The 17,855-nt window shown below is 56.6% G+C and overlaps 1 protein-coding gene across 1 annotated transcript; it reads left to right on the top strand.

Annotated features, from left to right (window-relative positions):
- The first annotated feature begins 921 nt into the window (after positions 1 to 921).
- On the top strand, positions 922 to 17,094 carry ITIH4 (inter-alpha-trypsin inhibitor heavy chain 4). The gene is made up of 23 exons (XM_044755306.2): positions 922 to 1,138; positions 2,591 to 2,751; positions 4,829 to 4,933; positions 5,060 to 5,222; positions 5,354 to 5,464; positions 5,977 to 6,105; positions 6,757 to 6,873; positions 7,147 to 7,315; positions 7,417 to 7,542; positions 7,728 to 7,909; positions 8,005 to 8,190; positions 10,381 to 10,520; positions 10,772 to 10,926; positions 11,216 to 11,242; positions 11,526 to 11,579; positions 12,030 to 12,146; positions 12,637 to 12,687; positions 12,898 to 12,927; positions 13,016 to 13,132; positions 14,233 to 14,407; positions 16,018 to 16,172; positions 16,309 to 16,405; positions 16,873 to 17,094. Exons 1-23 carry the CDS (start codon positions 1,055 to 1,057, stop codon positions 16,940 to 16,942), a joined length of 2,721 nt encoding a protein of 906 aa, XP_044611241.2. The 5' UTR covers positions 922 to 1,054; the 3' UTR covers positions 16,943 to 17,094.
- The last annotated feature ends 761 nt before the right edge of the window (positions 17,095 to 17,855 follow it).

Below are 17,855 nucleotides of genomic sequence, written 5' to 3' on the forward strand. Positions count from 1 at the left end.
CACCAAGGACACAAGCACCAGCTGCATCCTGATCCCCCAATAATTGTTCACTCTATTGCTGTTTGTTATAAAAGCAGCATTTCAACTTTATTAAAGGAAAATTGAAAAAAGTCGTTGGTAATGCTACCCCAGGCCTTTTGGCTGCCCTCCCATGGGTCTAGGCTCATGACAATGGCACTGCCTGGATGTGCTCATGGGGCAGCCTCTGCCCTTTCTCACACAAGCTGTGGTTCACAGGCTCCCTTGGCATGACTGACCTCCACATGGCCACCTGAACGTGCTTGGCACTGAGCCGAATCACCCCCTTGGGGAGCTCTGTGCTTCTTCTTCTGTTCCATGCTTTCCTCTCAATAAATTCCCCCCGTGAGACTTCTGGGCCACAAGGTGTGGGCGTCTTTATGGCTCTCAGTTAGTCTTGTTTTGGGGGCCTTGCTGGAGCTGAATTGAGAGCCCTGTCTAGATTCATGGGGACCCCAGGAGAGAGAAGGTGTTCCTGGGCCCAGCCCGTCCCACCCCAGAAATGAGGCGTGTCCATCCTGCCTTGGCCCCAGCAGATCCTGCCCCATTCAGACACCCAAGGGCTGTTGAGTGCCTTAGGGCCCCACTGCAGTCACACTCGCCTGGCCTCAGGCACCCTTCTTCCCGGAAGCTGCCCCGGCCCTCCTCTTCCCTCCATCCCTCTGCTGCTGCTAGGCTGGCCTTATGGAGAGTGGGCTGGTTCACTGTTGTGTCCCCCTGCTCTAGGGAGCTTGTTGGTGAACGACTGGTGTGAGGGGTGTTGGTGTCCTGGAAAGGTTCTGGACCTTTCAGAAGGGATGCCAATGCCCAGCTCCCACCTGAGCCTGCCTTTCCTCGGTACGTGTTCCTGTCCCCAGCCAAGGTCCACAGGACATTTCACAGTTTGCCTGTTTATCTGAGGCCACTGCAGCTTTTGGCTTGTAGATCCTAGTTTCCCAGAACCTGCCCCCGCAGGGGCGGGGCAGCGAGCAAGTTACTAATTCATTCCCCACTTCCTCGCAACTTCAGAAGCAGCCTGCCAGGCCCTGGAGCCAAAATGAAGACCCCTGTCTGCAGCTACGGCATCATGCTGGTCCTGCTCTCTCTGCTGGCTGTCCTACAGGCCACCACTGCCCTGAAGGTAGCAGGTGTCCCTGGATGCCTGTGTGTGTGTGCACCTGAGCATGAGTGGTGTGAGCTGGTGAATGGGTGGAGGAGAGCCTCTGTGTGTGCATGCATGTAAGCACAGATCAGAATGTGCAAAGAAATGGTGCCGACCATCCACCAGGCCCCACCCTGAGGGCCTTATGGATATTCTCCCACTTAATAGAAGGGGCAATCCTATTATTCCCATCTCACAGGTGAAGACATGCAGCTCAGCAAGTGGCTGCTCAAGGCCAGCAGTGGGTGGGTGGGTGAGGATGGACTTCACGAGCCCAGCTCCACCTCTCCCTGGCTAAGTGACTGGGAGGAAATGATTTATGCTTTCTCTGTCTCAGTTTCCACATCTGTAAGACAGGGTAATAGCAGAACCTATTTGAAGGTTTATTGTGAAGATGTAACCTAATACCTGTCAAGTACTTAGTACGGTTGTGTGTCACTTAACGACAGGGTACATTCTGAGAAATGCATGGTTAAGCAATTTCGTTGTGTAAACATCATTGAGTGTACTTACACAAACCTCGAAGGTGTAGCCCACCACACGCCTAGACTTCATTTTATCTTATGGGACCGCCATCATATATGCGGTCCGTCATTGACCTAAGCGTCATGCAGCACGTGACTGTACAGTGCCTGGCACAGAGCAGACCCTAACGTGTAAACAACCCACTGGGCCAGTCACACACCTCTGCTAACTGTGCTGCTTAACAGGGCTGGTGCGCACACAAGAGTGCCATGTGCAGGCAGGCAAGAGGTGTGTAAGGCTCTGTGTGGCCTCCTTTGGGGACTGCAGTCCTTGGGGCAAAGAACATGTGCCTGGGGGAGAGCCCTGGGGGGGTGGATGAGGCAACTGGGAAGGGTCCGCGGCTGCAGGGAAAGCGGGGCAAAGAGGAAGCATCCCAGCTCCTAGCGACTGGACCCCCGTTACCTCCGAATTCTCCCCGCTCTGTAGGCCCCTGGTGGGAGACTGGCGGCAGCCATTTTCCCCAATTTCCACGGAGGCCGAGGTTGCCAGAAATCAAAGGACTTGTTCACTGCCCTTTCACTGGGCGGAGCTAAGACTACATACAAGCTTCCTGACCCTGCCAGGGCCTTCTGTGTCCTCCTCCGCTAGAAGGATAAGTGAGAGTCCCCTCCCAGGCACACTGGGGCTTCTGCAGGGCACTTTGAACCCCGCAGAACAAGACCCGTGTGGTCCCTGCCCCGTGGCACTGTAGGTGGGGAATGAAGCACACAGCTGCCTTAAGAGGGGAGACAAAGCTTTGCATATGAAACGCCTCATGGGGTTGAGCCTGAGGCCTGGGCATGGCTCAGTTCGGGTTGGGGGCCAGGGATTGGTCTGGGATCTAGGTCAGGGCCCATTCTTGAAGAGTGTTGCCCCACGCTGGGGTGGCATTGAAACAATCCCGCCCCCTCCTCCTTCGCTGTCCAGAATGGCATCGACATCTACAGCCTCACTGTGGACTCCAAGGTCTCATCCCGATTTGCCCACACGGTCGTCACCAGCCGGGTGGTCAACAAGGCTGAGACTGTGCAGGAGGCCACCTTCCAGATGGAGCTGCCTAAGAAAGCCTTCATCACCAACTTCTCCATGTAGGTGACTTCCTGCCCTCTTCCTCCTCCTCGCTCCCCAACCCAGCACTGTGACATCATCCTTCCTGTGCCCCATCAGGAAGAGAGGCCCTCTTCTTGATGTGAGGTATGCAAGGATGTATGCCTTAGGTGTCTGTGCTCCACCTGTAGGCAACACAGGAACTACATGCATTCTCAGAGGCGTTTCCATCCCCCCCATCCCTCCCTCCATCTCTCCTTCCATCCATCCATCCGTCCACCCGTTATCCTCAGTGCTGCCCAGGTGGCAGCTGGAGAATGACGGTGGCATTGTGTCTTTGCCTTTGAGGAGGACAGACTTGAGACATTCTGAGGGCAGGCCCAGGCAGGAGGGAGTCACCAAAAGGCAGATTCCAGCTCAGAATACAGAAAACTTTCTAACCCCTGGGCTACCCTACAATGGAGTGATGCCTTGAGGAGGGGAGCTCCTTGCCACAGGAAGTTCTAAGTCAACCTAGTCCCCCTGCTCCCGACAGGGATACTGCAGAGGGCATTTCTACTCTGGATCAGAGGCCACATTGGGAGGCTCCTGGGGTTTCTGTGGACTCTGTGAACTGGTGACTATCCTAACCTTGTCCTCTACTGTCCTCCCCTGTCCCTTCCTCACTCAGTTTTGCAATGTTTGCTAAATGCAAGAGAACTCTGTGTCTGTTCCTGGCCCCACAGGAGAGGCAGTGATTGAGGACAGACCAGCGATTGAGGCTGATCCCAGAAACTTAGGGAGAGAGATGGGTGGGGCAGAGCGCAAGCATCTCTCAGGTGGGGGTCTCCAGTGTCCCCTGGGACCTCTGAAAAACTGTGGTAGAGGCCAGATCTCTGTGGTTGGCTCCTCCTTCTCTCCCTGCCCACTCCCACCCGCCACCCCCTGCCCCATCAGCTTCTACTTTTCCTAACCCCGGAGCAAGGGCCTGTGCTGCCCAACTTGCAGCAGGAGCATCACAGGCTGCACCCAGCCTCCCACGTGGGTGCCAGGGCCAGCAGGTTGCCAGGTTCTAGGCCCATCGCATCTACTGAGAGCCCAGGACTGGCACCCCTCTCTGGGCCCAGATCCTGTTGCTGCATGAGATAGGGAAGCGGGGGGCAGGGTGCCCTGCTCCCTGACCTGGCCAGGAGCCCCAAGTGGGCATCTGGGAGGAGGAGCCCTGCAGGCCACGCCCCAGCCCTATCCCCAGCCCGGTGTGAAAGTGTGACCGGGAAGGTCAGAAAGGTGGGGAGGAAGGACACTCAGTCCTGATGTCCTGGCTGCCCTCTCCCCACCCACCCTAGACACTCCTGCCCTTTCACACCACCCCAGATAGAGCAGACTCATGTCTGACTTCCATGCCCTCCCCACCCACAGGGAGATTCCGGAGCACTCATTTTCCTTCCAGACAAGCAGCCCAAGCAGTTCTCTCTCAGTCCCAAAGAACAACCACTAGGATTGTGTCCACGCCCATAGGAGTCCTGCCCACCAATTGTCCAAAACCTATTTCCCCAGAGGCCACCTTCTCTGCAGAGGGCCCTGCCCTCTGTTGGCGGGAAGAGGGGACAGCCACAGGGGGAGGGGGATTGGCGCCTTTCAGCCCTGTGTCTCCCACTGGCCTGGAGCCCAGCATCTCCCTCCTCCTCCGTCTGCCCCACAGGGCTGGACACTGGGCTGGGCACAGGCTGCCTCCGAAAGCTTTCGCTGGTGACTGACTGCTTCCTCTGGGAACAGTCGGTGAGGTGGAAGGGGCCATTGGAATGTGGGGCCAGACTGGAAGGGAGAAGAGAGGCCAAGACTTAGCTCAGCCCTGCCTCCTCTGCAACCTCCCTGCCATCTGTCCAGTAAAATGCGTGTTTACTGACCCTCAGCATGCCTCAGGGCGGGTGGAGGCTGGGCACGCCTTGCAGAGGTCCCCTACCTCACCCTGGTGCTACACAGAGTCTTGTGCAGAGTAGGTGCATAATAAACGGAGGAGGGCTCAGGAGTCACTCTGTAAAGAAGCACACCAAGTCCCAGAGAGGCTCTCTGGAGGAGGTGAGACTGGAGTGGGCCACCCCCGCCGAGCTCTCCACAACCCCTGTCCTCCTGCCCCAGGATCATCGACGGTGTGACCTACCCAGGGAACATCAAGGAGAAGGTTGCAGCCCAGAAAGAGTACAGTGCAGCCGTGGCCAGGGGAGAGAGCGCCGGCCTCGTCAAGTGAGCCCGAGGGGGTGGTGGGGCAGAGGCTGCCCCTGCCTTCTGCCCTTCAACCCTGCTCCCCCTTCTCCAGGGGCCATATACCGCCTGGCCTGGAGGGGCAGACCTGAGGCCTTCCTCCCCCAGGGCCACTGGGAGAAACATGGAGCGGTTCCAGGTATCAGTCAATGTGGCTCCCGAAGCCAAGGTCACCTTTGAGCTGGTGTACGAGGAGCTGCTCAAGCGGCGTCTGGGAGTGTACGAACTGCTGCTGAAAGTCCAGCCCAAACAGCTGGTCAAGCACCTGCAGGTACCTCCCGGGAGGCCTCCTAGATGACCCCTGCTCTGCTCTGCTGAGGGCAGCCCCTCCTTCCCCCTCCGCCTCCTGGGAGGCCCAGGCTCGGCTCCTGGCTGACCCAGTGACCCACTTCTTGCCTCCAGATGGACATTCACATTTTCGAGCCTCAGGGCATCAGCTTCCTGGAGACAGAGAGCACCTTCATGACCAACGAACTGGCAGATGCCCTCACCGTCTCGCAGAACATGACCAAGGTGGGTCTGCTGTGGTCGATGGGTGAGGATACCAAGGGGCCTGTCTTCAGGCCAGCCCTATAAGCCTGGATTTCCAGAGATCGAGACGGTTAGGCAGAATCTCTCAGCTGGAGGGACTTCTGAGGCCTCTGTGTCCCTGCTGTCGTTTGGCAGATGGGGAGGGCAAGGCCTAGAGAGGGATGGCAGGTGCTGCTTTGACCCCTGAAACTGGGGGAGAAGGACTTGGAGAGGAGACTGATGTGAGTGTCCCAGGACCAGGTGGAGAGGAGAAGATGGCTGGATCGTACACATCCTGAGGCCAGACTCCACTTGCGTAGCTCCGGGAGCAGGGGACTCACCCTCACACCTCCTCCCCTGTATGGAGGCAGTCCAGCAACAGCTCGGCCCGAGACAGAGGTCCCTGGAGTTTGACCCAAGGCTGCATCCTGGAATTCTCACTTCAGACACGGGCGAGGGGTGTTGTTGGCATGGCCTCGCTGCTCCTCCCAACTTCAGCACGCTCGTTTCTCCAGGCTCACATCCGATTCAAGCCAACGCTCTCCCAGCAGCGGAAGTCTCCAGAGCAGCAGGACACAGTCCTGAATGGCAACTTCATAGTCCGCTATGATGTGAACAGGACCGTCTCTGGGGGTTCCATTCAGGTGCGTGGGCTCCAGGCAAGAGCAGAGCAACCGGGAAATCCATCTACCCTCAAGAGTCTGAGCCTGAGTATTCTAGAAGAAAAGGCAAACTAACCACCCCTACTTACTAGCATACAGCAGGGACAGCACAGACAGAAAGCAAGCAGTTTAGTTGTGTTGTCCCTGAAACGATTCCCTTTCGGAGGCAAAGAAGGTCTGTCTCTACTGAAGAGCTGCCCTGCAGGGTTTTCCTTGTTACCTTGGCTGCCAGGAGGCTCACAGCTCAGTTTTATGCTCATATGCAGTATCGTCTTTCACATAGTTTCTGGCATCCTTATGCTACCCCTTTACTCTTTCGATGGACCATATTTTTGGAGTCTTCAGTCTTGTGCTGAATCTTGGGTTTTTTACATCTGAACCTTTTAAGTTTCCTCAAACACTAAAATAAATAGGAGGTAAAGTGGGGTAGAGTTTTCGTGGGTCATGCATGAGCGGGGAAGGCAAGAGCAGGCTGGATTGAGCCCTAAAATTTGGGGCAGTTAGCAGTGGGACAGAGATGGAGGGGGCCGGAATGAAGACAGCATAGGACCCCAAGGATTCGGCGGGGAGGCTGACTGGGGGCAGGGCAGGGCTGTGCTCTCATCACCCGGATTCGTCTCCCTCCGGTTGCAGATCGAGAATGGCTACTTTGTGCACTACTTTGCCCCTGAGGGCCTGCCTACAATACCCAAGAATGTGATCTTTGTCATTGACCAGAGCGGCTCCATGGCGGGCAGGAAAATCCAGCAGGTGGGGTCCATGGGCTCACCCGGGGCCCTCAAAACTCCCAGACACCTCACACCATCAGCTCTCGTCCAGCAAGCAGACCCTCTCTCTTCCATCTTGCAGGGTAGGGGCCTCCCAGGGGTCAAAGTTGGTCAGAGTATGGGGCAGGTCCTGCCCTTAGAGCATTCGCCATGGCCCCACTCCAGATGCAAGCCCTAGGAGGGCCAGCCTGAGAGCACATGAGACCCCAAGAGGGCCCAGTGAGACACCCACCTTGTCTCCCCTCTCCCTGACCAGACTCGAGACGCCCTAATTAAGATTGTGGACGACCTCGGCCCCAAAGACCAGTTCAACCTTGTCTGCTTCAATGAGGAAGCAACCCAGTGGAAGCCATCGCTGGTGCCAGCCTCAGCTGAGAACATGAAAGAGGCCAGGAACTTTGCTGCTGGCATCATGGCCCGGGGGGGTGAGAGCCTGTGCAGCCCTGTAGGGTGGGGGCTTCTGGGGCACCGAGCGCAGCCTGGGGCATCTGACTGGGAGCTATCCTGAGAGTGCGTGTCCCCACAGGGACCAACATCAACGATGCGGTGCTGTTGGCCGTGCAGCTGCTGGAGAGAGCCAACAAGCAGGAGCTGCTGCCCGCGGGGAGCGTCTCACTCATCATCCTGCTCACCGACGGCGACCCCACCGTGGGTGAGGGCACTGCCAGCACCTCCAGGGCACACTGCCCAAGGGAAGCAGCTGGGGCTCTACCCTGGCTTGCTGTGGGACCTGGGGAAGGGAGGGTGTCTCTGAGGCCCCTCTGGCTCTGAGATTCCAGAAACATCCATTGAGTAAATCACTGTTTTCTCACTCCCTTCCCAAACCACTGGGTCCAGGGGAGACCAACCGTGCGAACATCCAGAAGAATGTGCAGGAAGCCATAAGCGGCCAGTGCAGCCTCTTCTGCCTGGGCTTCGGCTTCCACGTCAGCTACGCTTTCCTGGAGAAGCTGGCACTGGACAACGGCGGTCTGGCTCGGCGCATCTATGAGGACTCGGACTCCGCACTGCAGCTCCAGGTGCCCACACGCCCCTGGTGGGCTGCGTGAGTGAGGGACAGCGCAGAGAGGTATGGAGACCCCAGCCCGGCCTCGTGACACCCCCTACCCTACAGGACTTCTACCAAGAAGTGGCCAACCCACTGCTGATGAAGGTGGCCTTCGAGTATCCGAGCAATGCTGTGGAGGAGGTCACACAGGACAACTTCCGGCTGCTCTTCAAGGGCTCTGAGATGGTGGTGGCTGGGAAGCTCCGGGACAAGGGCCCTGATGTGCTCTCAGCCAAAGTCCGCGGGCAGCTGGTGAGTGTGGCCAGCCATCCTGGAGACGAAGGGCAGCTGGGACAGGCAGCCAGAGGGGCTGGGTTCAAACTGCAGCCCTGGTGGGCTCTAGCCGGTTGACCTCAAGCAAGTTGCAAAGTGCCCTCTGCCGCTTGTGGATGACATGAGCGCCCACTGCGTGGGCTCGTGGTGGAGATTCAATGAGACAACATCCTGATTCTCCTGAGGGCACCTGCGTGTACGGGCACGTGGTGGACGCTCAGCAGTCAGTCTGAGCTGCTGCTGTTCCTAAGGGCACCAGGGCCTGGCGTCCTCCGTCCTCGCACCAGCCCTTTGAGGTTGCTGCTGGCGGGGAGGGCTGCTCTCATTTGACAGATGAGCAGACTGAGGTCCAGGCAGAGCAGGCATCTTGCCCTGCGCCCTGCTGCAGCCGGGTCAAGGACTCGACTCACCACGTGGTGCCCTGTTCTTGTGCCGTGTCTCTGTGCCACAAGAAGGCCTCTCATTCCACAAAGAGAAACAGCACCTGCTCTGTGCCAGCTCCGTCTCTAGGGACCTCTGGGAGGTCCTCACAGGAGAGACAGCGGGGCTAAATCGTCACACACAGAGCTGCAGGCTGGGCTGTCCCTGACAGGATAAACCCAGGGAATCAGGAGAGCAGCACTGGGAGCCCCAACCTGGCTGGGGGTCAGGGAGGACTTCCTGGAGAAAGCTTAGCTGAGACTGAGGGATGAGTAGGAGGTGGCAGAGGCCAGATGGTGGAGTGATGGAGGAATGTTCCAGGCTTGTGTGGCTGGCAGGCAGCATGTGTGGGGAGAATGGCACGGCAGCCAGGCAGGTGGGTAGAGGGCCCAGGGCCTCGTCTCAGAAGGGGTGGCCAAGTGTCAGGGTAGGCATTGCATGACCTGTGCCAGTCTGCCTGGCCTTAAGCTCAGCTCTGCCACCTCCCAGAGGTGAGACCTGAGGCAGATCACTTAACCTCCCTGTGCCTTAGTTTCCTCCTCTGTAAAAATGAGAATAAGTCACCTTACCAACTTGTAAGGCTGTTGTGGGGACCAACATGTGGGCCAGCGTAAACACCCCATACATGATAGCTGCTGATGATATCCTGGAGGCGGGGGATTCCCAAAGCCTGGAACCCAAGGGGACTCGGGGTAGTTCACAAACAAACATCTCTTTGTTTCAGTAGTTATGTATTTATTTTAATGTGTGTCCTGAAAAATAAACTCAAACCCCAGACCTAAGATTTTACAGGTATGATTACTTAGGACAAGGCCAAGTAGAGCGTGTTAGTCAATTTAAATTTCATTTAAGGAAAACCATCAAACACATAGCTGTACATGTGGAGAGAGCAAACTTCATGCAGGTGGCCTGCATGTGACAAAGCTTCGGGAGGCCTGGCTCTGAGGGAGAGGCAGAAGAGGGTGGCCCCAGCAGGGGTGGCAGGATCGGATCCACGCTGCACAGGTCTTTGGCTGCTGTGGGGAGTTGTGGTGAGAGGGCTGGGGTTCCTCTCTCCCCAGACCCCGTTTCCCAGGCTGGGCCAGGTCAGCCCGAGACCAGAAGGACTCCCACTGGGGCAGGAAGTGGCAGTCCACCCAGAGCTTGGCACACACCTCGCTGTCACCATCCCTCAGTGCCGAGTCCCAGCAGAGGGCACCAGCTTGGGCAGGAGACAGCTTGCTGGGGTGGACGGGGCTCCAGACCCCATCAAGGCCACGACCCCTGAGTTCTCTTCTTGACTCTGCCACTGCCTGCTGGGAAAGGCTCCTGCCTCTCTGTCCCGAGTCTCCGTCTTTGGGGTGAGAGTGGGCTCTGTCTGGGACCCTCTCTGTTCCACACTGCACTTGGCGTCCCTCCTGCTGCTATTTCTCCCCCGGCCTGGGGTTCAGAGGCCATCCTCACTCCCTGCCTCCCAAAGGGTCGGTCTGCCCTGGGCCCCTGGCTCTGCGCCTGCGTGCTGCCCCTGGGGTAGTGTCCTAGCTTTTATCTCCTCCTCCTTCTCATCCTTGGAGGCTCTGTCACTGAGCCCCTCACAGCCCTAAACTCCCTCCCTGCCTCCACTCTACTCAAAGAAGGGCAGTCCTTGCAGACAACGCACCAGAGCTGTGCCAGCCCCAACAGGTTTCTCAGGGAAGTGCTCGAAGCACCAGGCCGGGTGCGGATGTCCCCCTCTCACTGCTCCTGCCCTGGCTGGGCCCCTCTTCCCAGCACCTGCAGAACATCACCTTCCAAACGGAGGCCAGCGTGGCCGAGAAGGAAGAGGAGTTCCGCAGCCCCAAGTATATCTTCCATAGCTTCATGGAGAGACTCTGGGCATACCTGACCATCCAGCAACTGCTGGAGCGAGCGTGAGTGGCCCATACCCTTGAGGGCCTGCTGGGGTGGCCACACATGGCCTCAGCGCCTCCCCAAGCTCTTCACTGGGTGGGTAGATGTAGCGGGCATGGGGGCATCTCCCAGGCATGGAGAGAAGGGGTTGTAGTATTGTGTCTGAGTTCCAGACTCCCCGAGCAGGAACCCCCTGGAAGGGTCTGGAAGGGAGAGGGAATCTGATTAGGCATCCAGGGACCTGCTGAACTTCTGTGTCCTCAATCTGCAGAGTTTCTGCATCAGATTCTGAAAAACAGGCCCTAGAGACCCGAGCTCTGAGCTTGTCACTCAACTACAGCTTTGTCACCCCACTCACATCCATGGTGGTCACCAAGCCTGAAGGTCAAGAGGAGTCTCGAGTTGCTGAGAAGCCCGTGGAAAACGGTGGGTGTGAGGTGGGATCCCAGCCTCTTTGGCAGCAGGGTTTTGACCCAGTGTTCTGCCCCGCGCCTCCGCGTCCCCACCAAGACTCCATCCCTGCCCCCCACAGACTCCCAGGAACCCCGGGAGACTCACCCCATTTCATTGGTGAGGAACCTGAGGCCAGGTCTCCTGACCCCGGTGTTCACTACACCTGTGTGGTGCTGGGGTTGAGAGCAAGGTTAGATATAAGCATTCAAATTTATCAGATACCCTGAGTGTATCTCTCACTCTCTCTTTTTGTTTTATCCAGAAAACAGACACAGGAACATCCACGTAGGTAAGGTCCTAACACCCTTAAAGGCTGGCCTGGGTGACAGTTGGCCAACACAGCATAGGACACCAGCCCCACGAGGTCGCTCGCTAGGGCCTCTCCAGCTCAGCCCAGCTGCCAGGAGGGAGCATCGTCTGCCCAAGCACACTGGTGCATTTAGTCACCTGTTCATTCAGTTATTGGCTACCACTCAGGCCCAGTCCTGGGCACTGGGAACACTGTCCCCATCTAGCTGGGAGCCCCAGAAAAGTGCATCCAAGAAGCAAACCCACATCTCTCTGCTTTCCAGGTCAGTCATTCTTCAGATCTCATTCCACGGGAGACGGAAGGTCCAGAATAACAGGTAGCAAAGGAGGAGAGGGGAGGGGGAGGGGAGGTAGCCAGAACCTTGACCCCGGCCACAGTCTGGCTCTGCCCTGGCTGAGGGGGAGCGACTTACTTGGCTCACCTGGCTGGTGGCAGGGCTGGGACTCAAGTTCCAGTGTGTCTATTAAGAGGCACTGTACAGACCATGTCCTTACTGAAAGAAGAGGCTTGAGAGGACAGGGTAGTTTGAGGGGCACTGCTGAGTGGGAGACCTGACGTCCCAGTGGAGAGGAGTTCAAGAAGAGTCCATTGTTCCAGCCTCGAATTTCTCCCAGCTGTGGAGGGAGGGGCTCCCAGGGTGACGGGTGTGGGGAGGGGAGCCACCTGCCCTCCCCACAGCCCTCTCCTGGGGTGGGTCCCAGAGCCCTGGCTGTGTGGACACATGACACTGTTTGAGAGAACACCGCATGTGTCAACTTTTCCAAAGCTGGGACTTCTGAGAGGCTATCCAGCTTCCAAAGGAGATTCGGACCGCCCGGCCCTCTTCACCCTCCTCGTGGTCCTTTTCTACCCGACCATATGCTGCTACCAGACATCAGCTTAGGTAAGCTGCTTTCTGATCCTCTAGAGACTAGTTTCCTCAAGGTGATAATCAAACCTGCCCGCAGAGTTGGATGAAATGAAGCACCAAGCACGTGCAGACCAGGGAGGCTGCTGTGGGGCATGTCATCCAGTGACGTGGCCTTCATCTTCACGGAATCAGGTTCATTACGCTCTGGAGGCTGGCCCAAAGCCAACAGTGGTCCCTTGAGCTGTTTCCGAGCCCTAATCTGGACTCAGATGCAGCTGCAGAGGCAATTTGGACCCTGTCTCCTCAGCCTTTTCCCTAATAGCATTCTCTTCAGTTTGAAAAACTCTTTGAAAAGGTTCTTCTAGATTGGGTGTATATGTGGCAGGGGTTGTGGGGCTGGAGTGTGGTGGGTGGCGGGTGGCAGCGATGGCTGGAAGGCGAGCTGATTGCTCTGAATCCTGACTGCCTTCTCCCCTTCTGTTTCCGGCTGTTCCTGCACTAATGCCTGCTTCGGCGCCCTCAGCCCCACCGGTTCCTGAGGGAGTGTTTCATGACATGGATTTAAGAACCAAAGGTGCCTCCCAGGCCAAAGCCCCTGCAGTAGACTCTAGCCCTATAGTAGGGAGACCCTGGGAGGGGAGAGCCCCCGGGATCTCTAGGAACCTGTCGCATAGGTTTCTCAATGTTGAAGTGGAAAGAGAGCCTTGGCCACATCCGCGTACTACCCCATCCCTCATGGCCCCCCAGGGATGGGCTGCCTAAACCCAGACTTTTTTTCTTTCAGAAACAATCATCATGGCAGCCCCACCCCCAGGTAAATTGCCAGCCCTCCTTAGCCCCACTCCCCGTCCTCGCCCCCTAGCCTGCTCCACCTACCGTGGGAACCACACCTGCTGTCCCAGCCCCCATCCAGGCTCCTCCTGTCATCCTGCCGCTGCCTGGGCAAAGCGTGGACTGGCTCTGTGTGGACATCAAGCGCTCTCAGGGGCTGATGAAGCTGCTCTCAGACCCTGACCAAGGTGAGAGGTGCACACCCAGTCATCTACCCCGAGAGACCCAGACACTTCTCAGCCCCAACTTACTACCCTGGAGACAATGAAGGGACAACTGCCCACAGAGACACATGGGCAGACCTTGTCCTGTGCAGGCCTGTCCCAGATCATGGCATGGGCACGCTCCCGAGCACTGACACTTGCACTCATGTATCTACTCCATAGACCTCCCACTGAGCAACACATATGCAGGCTGGGGTGGCCCAGGCACTCCAGGGTGACCAGATGTGGGCTTGCCCCAAGGCACTGCCGTACTTCAGGGGTCGGGGGACAGACATAGGCACAGATAAGCATAGTGGCTTATAGTCAGTGCCCCAAGTGACATGGAAATGAGCCCGGAGGAGCTTTCTGAGGGTCAGGGTTGGCTACACAGGGTCATATGATAGTGACTAGGCTTTAGTACACGAGTGGGGTCCACTAGGCAGAGGAGGGGGTAGGCAGAAACGCAGAGCCCCAAAAGATGCTGGTGGGACTTTACAGGGTGTGGAGGAAGTAGGTGTGCTGGCCATACCTGTCCCCCAACCCCAGAAGGATCTTCCTAGTTGAGCTGAGATTGCAGGTCAGACATGGGGACGCACAGCACTCAGGGCTGCTCACACACACACACCCGCAGAGCCACTCAGAGTCAACGAACATCTACGGCTTCCTCATTCCTCCCAGATCCACATGGTCTCCGCTGCATCACACCAGGCTGGGAATCTGTTCGCTTCCTGAGGGTGGGGACCACTGATTTTCCATTTTGCTCTTGGCCTTGCCACCTGTATCAGGGCCAGACATACTACAGGGGCCTTATGAACATTTATTGACTTCAGACAAGATCTCCCTTCTTGGAGGGCTCATCTGAAGGTGGCGGTAACTGCAGATTCGGGGGACCTTCCATAGGAAACCGAGGGATGAGCGGAAAGATTGTGGCAACAGGCCCCAGTGTGAGGGAATGCTGGGAAGGGGGATTGAGGACATGAGCTGATGAAGAATGGTTCTGGGGATGTAATCAGGGAGGACCTCCTGCTCAGGCCAGTGCTCAGCTGGGCCCACAGCTTTGACCTCCCTGCTCCCGGCCCTCTCAGGAGTTGAGGTGACTGGGCAGTACGAGACAGAGAAGGCCCAGTTCGCATGGATCGAGGTGACCTTCAAGAACCCCCAGCTGCAGGTCCGCGCATCCCCTGAGCACGTGGTGGTGACTCGGAACCGAAGAAGCACTGCGCACAAGTGGAAGGAAACACTGTTCTCAGTGATACCTGGGTAAGCCCCAGGCTGTGTGCCAGCAGTGACCTCTCAGGCTGCATCAGCTGGTGACAGCGCTGACAGGTGACCTGAGGCCCCAGGCCTGAGTGTGGAGTGGCTAGGCATGAGTCCTCTGCACTGGGCTGTACCCACAGGAGGGGCACCTGCACCATGTCCCTCCTACTCTTGAGGGCACCAAGGTGACTCTGGGGACCTGGCTGCCCTCACACCTAACCCAGGTCACTATCTCATGCAGGGAAACCTGTGGTCAGGAGCTAGCTCTGCTGCTAATCCTGTGTGACCCTGGGCAGGCCGCTTAGCCCCTCTGAGCCTCAGTTTCCTCACTCATAGCTAGGGATAACCATCCCAGCCCTGAGTCAGAGGGCCGAGGGGCCAGATCAAGTGAGAGAATGTGGTTGAAGAGCATTTTGCCCTGTAGACAATGAGGTGCCCTCTGGGCACACCAGAAGGCAGCGCTCTCTACGAGGTGAGGTAAGGATGACAATGACGAGAAGCTGGAGAGCGTTGTCCACCAGAGAAGGTTACGAATGTTACCCTCAGCACACTCTTCAACTCTGCTAAGAGATAAGTGCAACTGGCATCAAATACCAGGCAGCTGGTGGGTAATGGGGGTGGAAGGCGACCTCTTCTGGATGGAGCTGCCCCACCATAGAGCCTTCCAGAGGCAGCTCTCCAGCTCTGGGAGTCACGAGCGGCCTGGGAGAGAGGCCAAGGACCCTGGCCTTCCCTGAGCAGTGCCCCCTGAGCCCCAAGCCTGTGCCGAGTGTAGAGAGCCTGTGTGTTCCCTCTCCCTGAGCCCCTCAGCAGAGACAGGTTCACACGACAAGTGAGTGCACAGCCAGCAATCCGAGGGCTCCCCCAGAACCTCTCGGTTTTACAGAAGGTCCTAAAGTTCCCTGTTATCCGATGAAGGCACAAAGATCCAGAGCATCCCTCTGCCTTGGATGAACACACTAGAAGATGGAATCAAGTCTTCCTATTGATTGTAGCGATGCAGAGTCCACATACTTTCCCGAGCTATGGAAGATACACATAAACAGACCACGTCTTTTACGTTGAATTGAGGACAGTGTACGTTTAGAACAATTCCATTTACAATAACCTCAGAGTAACATCAGGGTCTTATTCAACATACTCGAAGGCTCCTGACATTCCTAAGAAAACCAAAAAGGTAAGAATTTCAGATTATTTTAAGTAAAAAAGGAGAGGATGGAATGAGAAGGGACTTGCCCTTCTCAGCACTAAGACACACAATTTAACACTAATCATCAAAAGGACGTGGCACTGGCCTCAAAGCAAAAGGGACAGAGTGAAGGTGTCAGAGCCCCTAAATCTAGAAACCATTAGAAACCAAATCCAAGAAAACCAGAGAGGAGGGAACCATTATTTTATCTTATAAATAACGTTGGGATCACCAGACATCATCAAGTTACTGTTGGTCCCAGTTGATCAATGAGGAAACTGAAGCCCGGAAGGTTTATGGACTCCCATCCGAGACTACAGTAGGAGTGCCTGATGACGAGAGGGCAGGCCTCACCACTCCCACCCCACCTGCTGAGGTCCCACGCAGGCCTCCCTTCCTGCTCAGGACGCTGGTCTCTCCACAGCCTCAAGATGACCATGGATAGCGCAGGGCTCCTGCTGCTCACCAGCCCAGACAAAGTGACCATCGGCCTGCTGTCCTGGGATGGCCCTGGGAAGGGGCTCCGGCTCCTTCTGCAGGACACTGACCGCTTCTCCAGCCACGTTGGTGGGGCCCTTGGTATGCTGTCCATGGCCGGGCTCAGGGCATCCTCAGAAACCACCTCTGCCTGTGAACAGGCAGTGCCCCTCACCTCTGTGTGTCTCCCAGCCTCCCTCTGTCTTTTTCCCTCACTGACCTGCCCTTTGTACCTCAGGCCAGTTTTACCAGGACGTGCTTTGGGGTCCGCCTGCAGCAGCAGATGACAACAAGCGCACACTGAGGGTTCAGGGGCATGACCACCCTGCCACCAGGTGACTCAGTGCAAGCAGGCCGCTAAGTCCAGCCATGGTTGGGGGCCAGGAGGCTGGGAGCTGGACTTTGGGGCCCCCAATCCTCTGTCCTTGACCAGGAGCTAGGAAGAGTCAGGTGAAAGGTTGATGCCTTAGACATGGCTGAACCAGCTCTCAGTGAGCCCGTAAAGGACGGTCAACTCAGACTCACAGAAAACACAGCGGCCCAGAGAGCACTAGGGTGGGTTGGGGGCAGTAGGAAACTCCCCCTGAATTCTCAGAGCCCTGGACCCTGGCGACCACACACAACTGGGTCCCCTTGGGTGACCAGGCCTTGTCAGCCTGTGCTGGAGGGAATTCAAAGAGGCCTCGAGACTCTCCACCCTCCATGTTCCTATCCCCAGCTGTCTCCCTCTCTTCCCACCACACCTGAGATATGCTAACCACTTGTCTGTCTGTCTGTCTGTCTGTCCATCTATTCATCCCAGAGAGCTCAAGCTGGATTACCAAGAGGGGCTCCCGGGAAGAGAGATTTCCTGCTGGTCTGTGGAGCTGTAGTTCTGATGGGAGGAGTTATGCCCATCCCCGATGCCACCCCACCGTGTGCAGACGGCTGCCACCGTGTGACCACAGGGCTACCTGTGGGTCCTGGACTGTGATGGGGAGGGGTACTTCCACTCATTACAAATAAAGAAAGATGTGTGAGCCCAGGGAGTGGGCATCTCTGGTTCTTTCTGGACAAATCCCAGGGCCTCAGAATCACATCCTGGACACTTAGCGTCATGTGACATAATCTTCCACTGTTGGTCCTCAAAGGCCTTGTGGCCATTGAGGCTCGGGGAGAGCTTGCAGGCCAGCCCCTTCATTTTACAAGCAGGTAACTAAGGTTCAGAGAGATTAAATCACCCATTTAAAAGAACATTCTCTGGGATCAGAGGTTCGGTCTACTTTGTGGTCACTGATTCATGGAAATTAGTTTGGAGTGGGAAAAAAAAGAAGGCTCTGAGTAGAAGTTCTTTACAGGCCAACTCTCCAATGTTCTCAGCAAGCTTTTGGGCCTCTTTGCAATGGGATTCACATGACACAATTTGATTTTCACACCTGTGCTCAGGAACGGGCCTGTCTGCTCACCACCTGGTAAAGAAGCAGCATTGGAAGAAAAAGAAGACAGTGAGGAGGCCCCTGTCCCAGGAGGGAAGCAAGGGTCTGTTCCTAGGAGCCCCCAGTCTCACGGGGGTGATCCAGGCCCGCACGTCTAAGTCCTGAGCTGTTGAGGTCTAGTCTCCTGCCCGTGCCCTAGGGTTAGGCACCCCCAAGATCCACCCAATTCCTGCAGAGGCAAAGCATACTTTAAAAAAATATATAATTACTCCACCTACTTATAAAAAATGCCACAAGTCTTTGGCTTACAAATAAAAATAGAATAAACCCAAAACCACGGGTGTGAGAACAAGAGAAAAGAGCCGTGCAG

The sequence above is a fragment of the Equus asinus genome, chromosome 21 (genome assembly GCF_041296235.1).
Source record: "Equus asinus isolate D_3611 breed Donkey chromosome 21, EquAss-T2T_v2, whole genome shotgun sequence".
NCBI classification, from domain to species: Eukaryota; Metazoa; Chordata; class Mammalia; order Perissodactyla; family Equidae; genus Equus; species Equus asinus.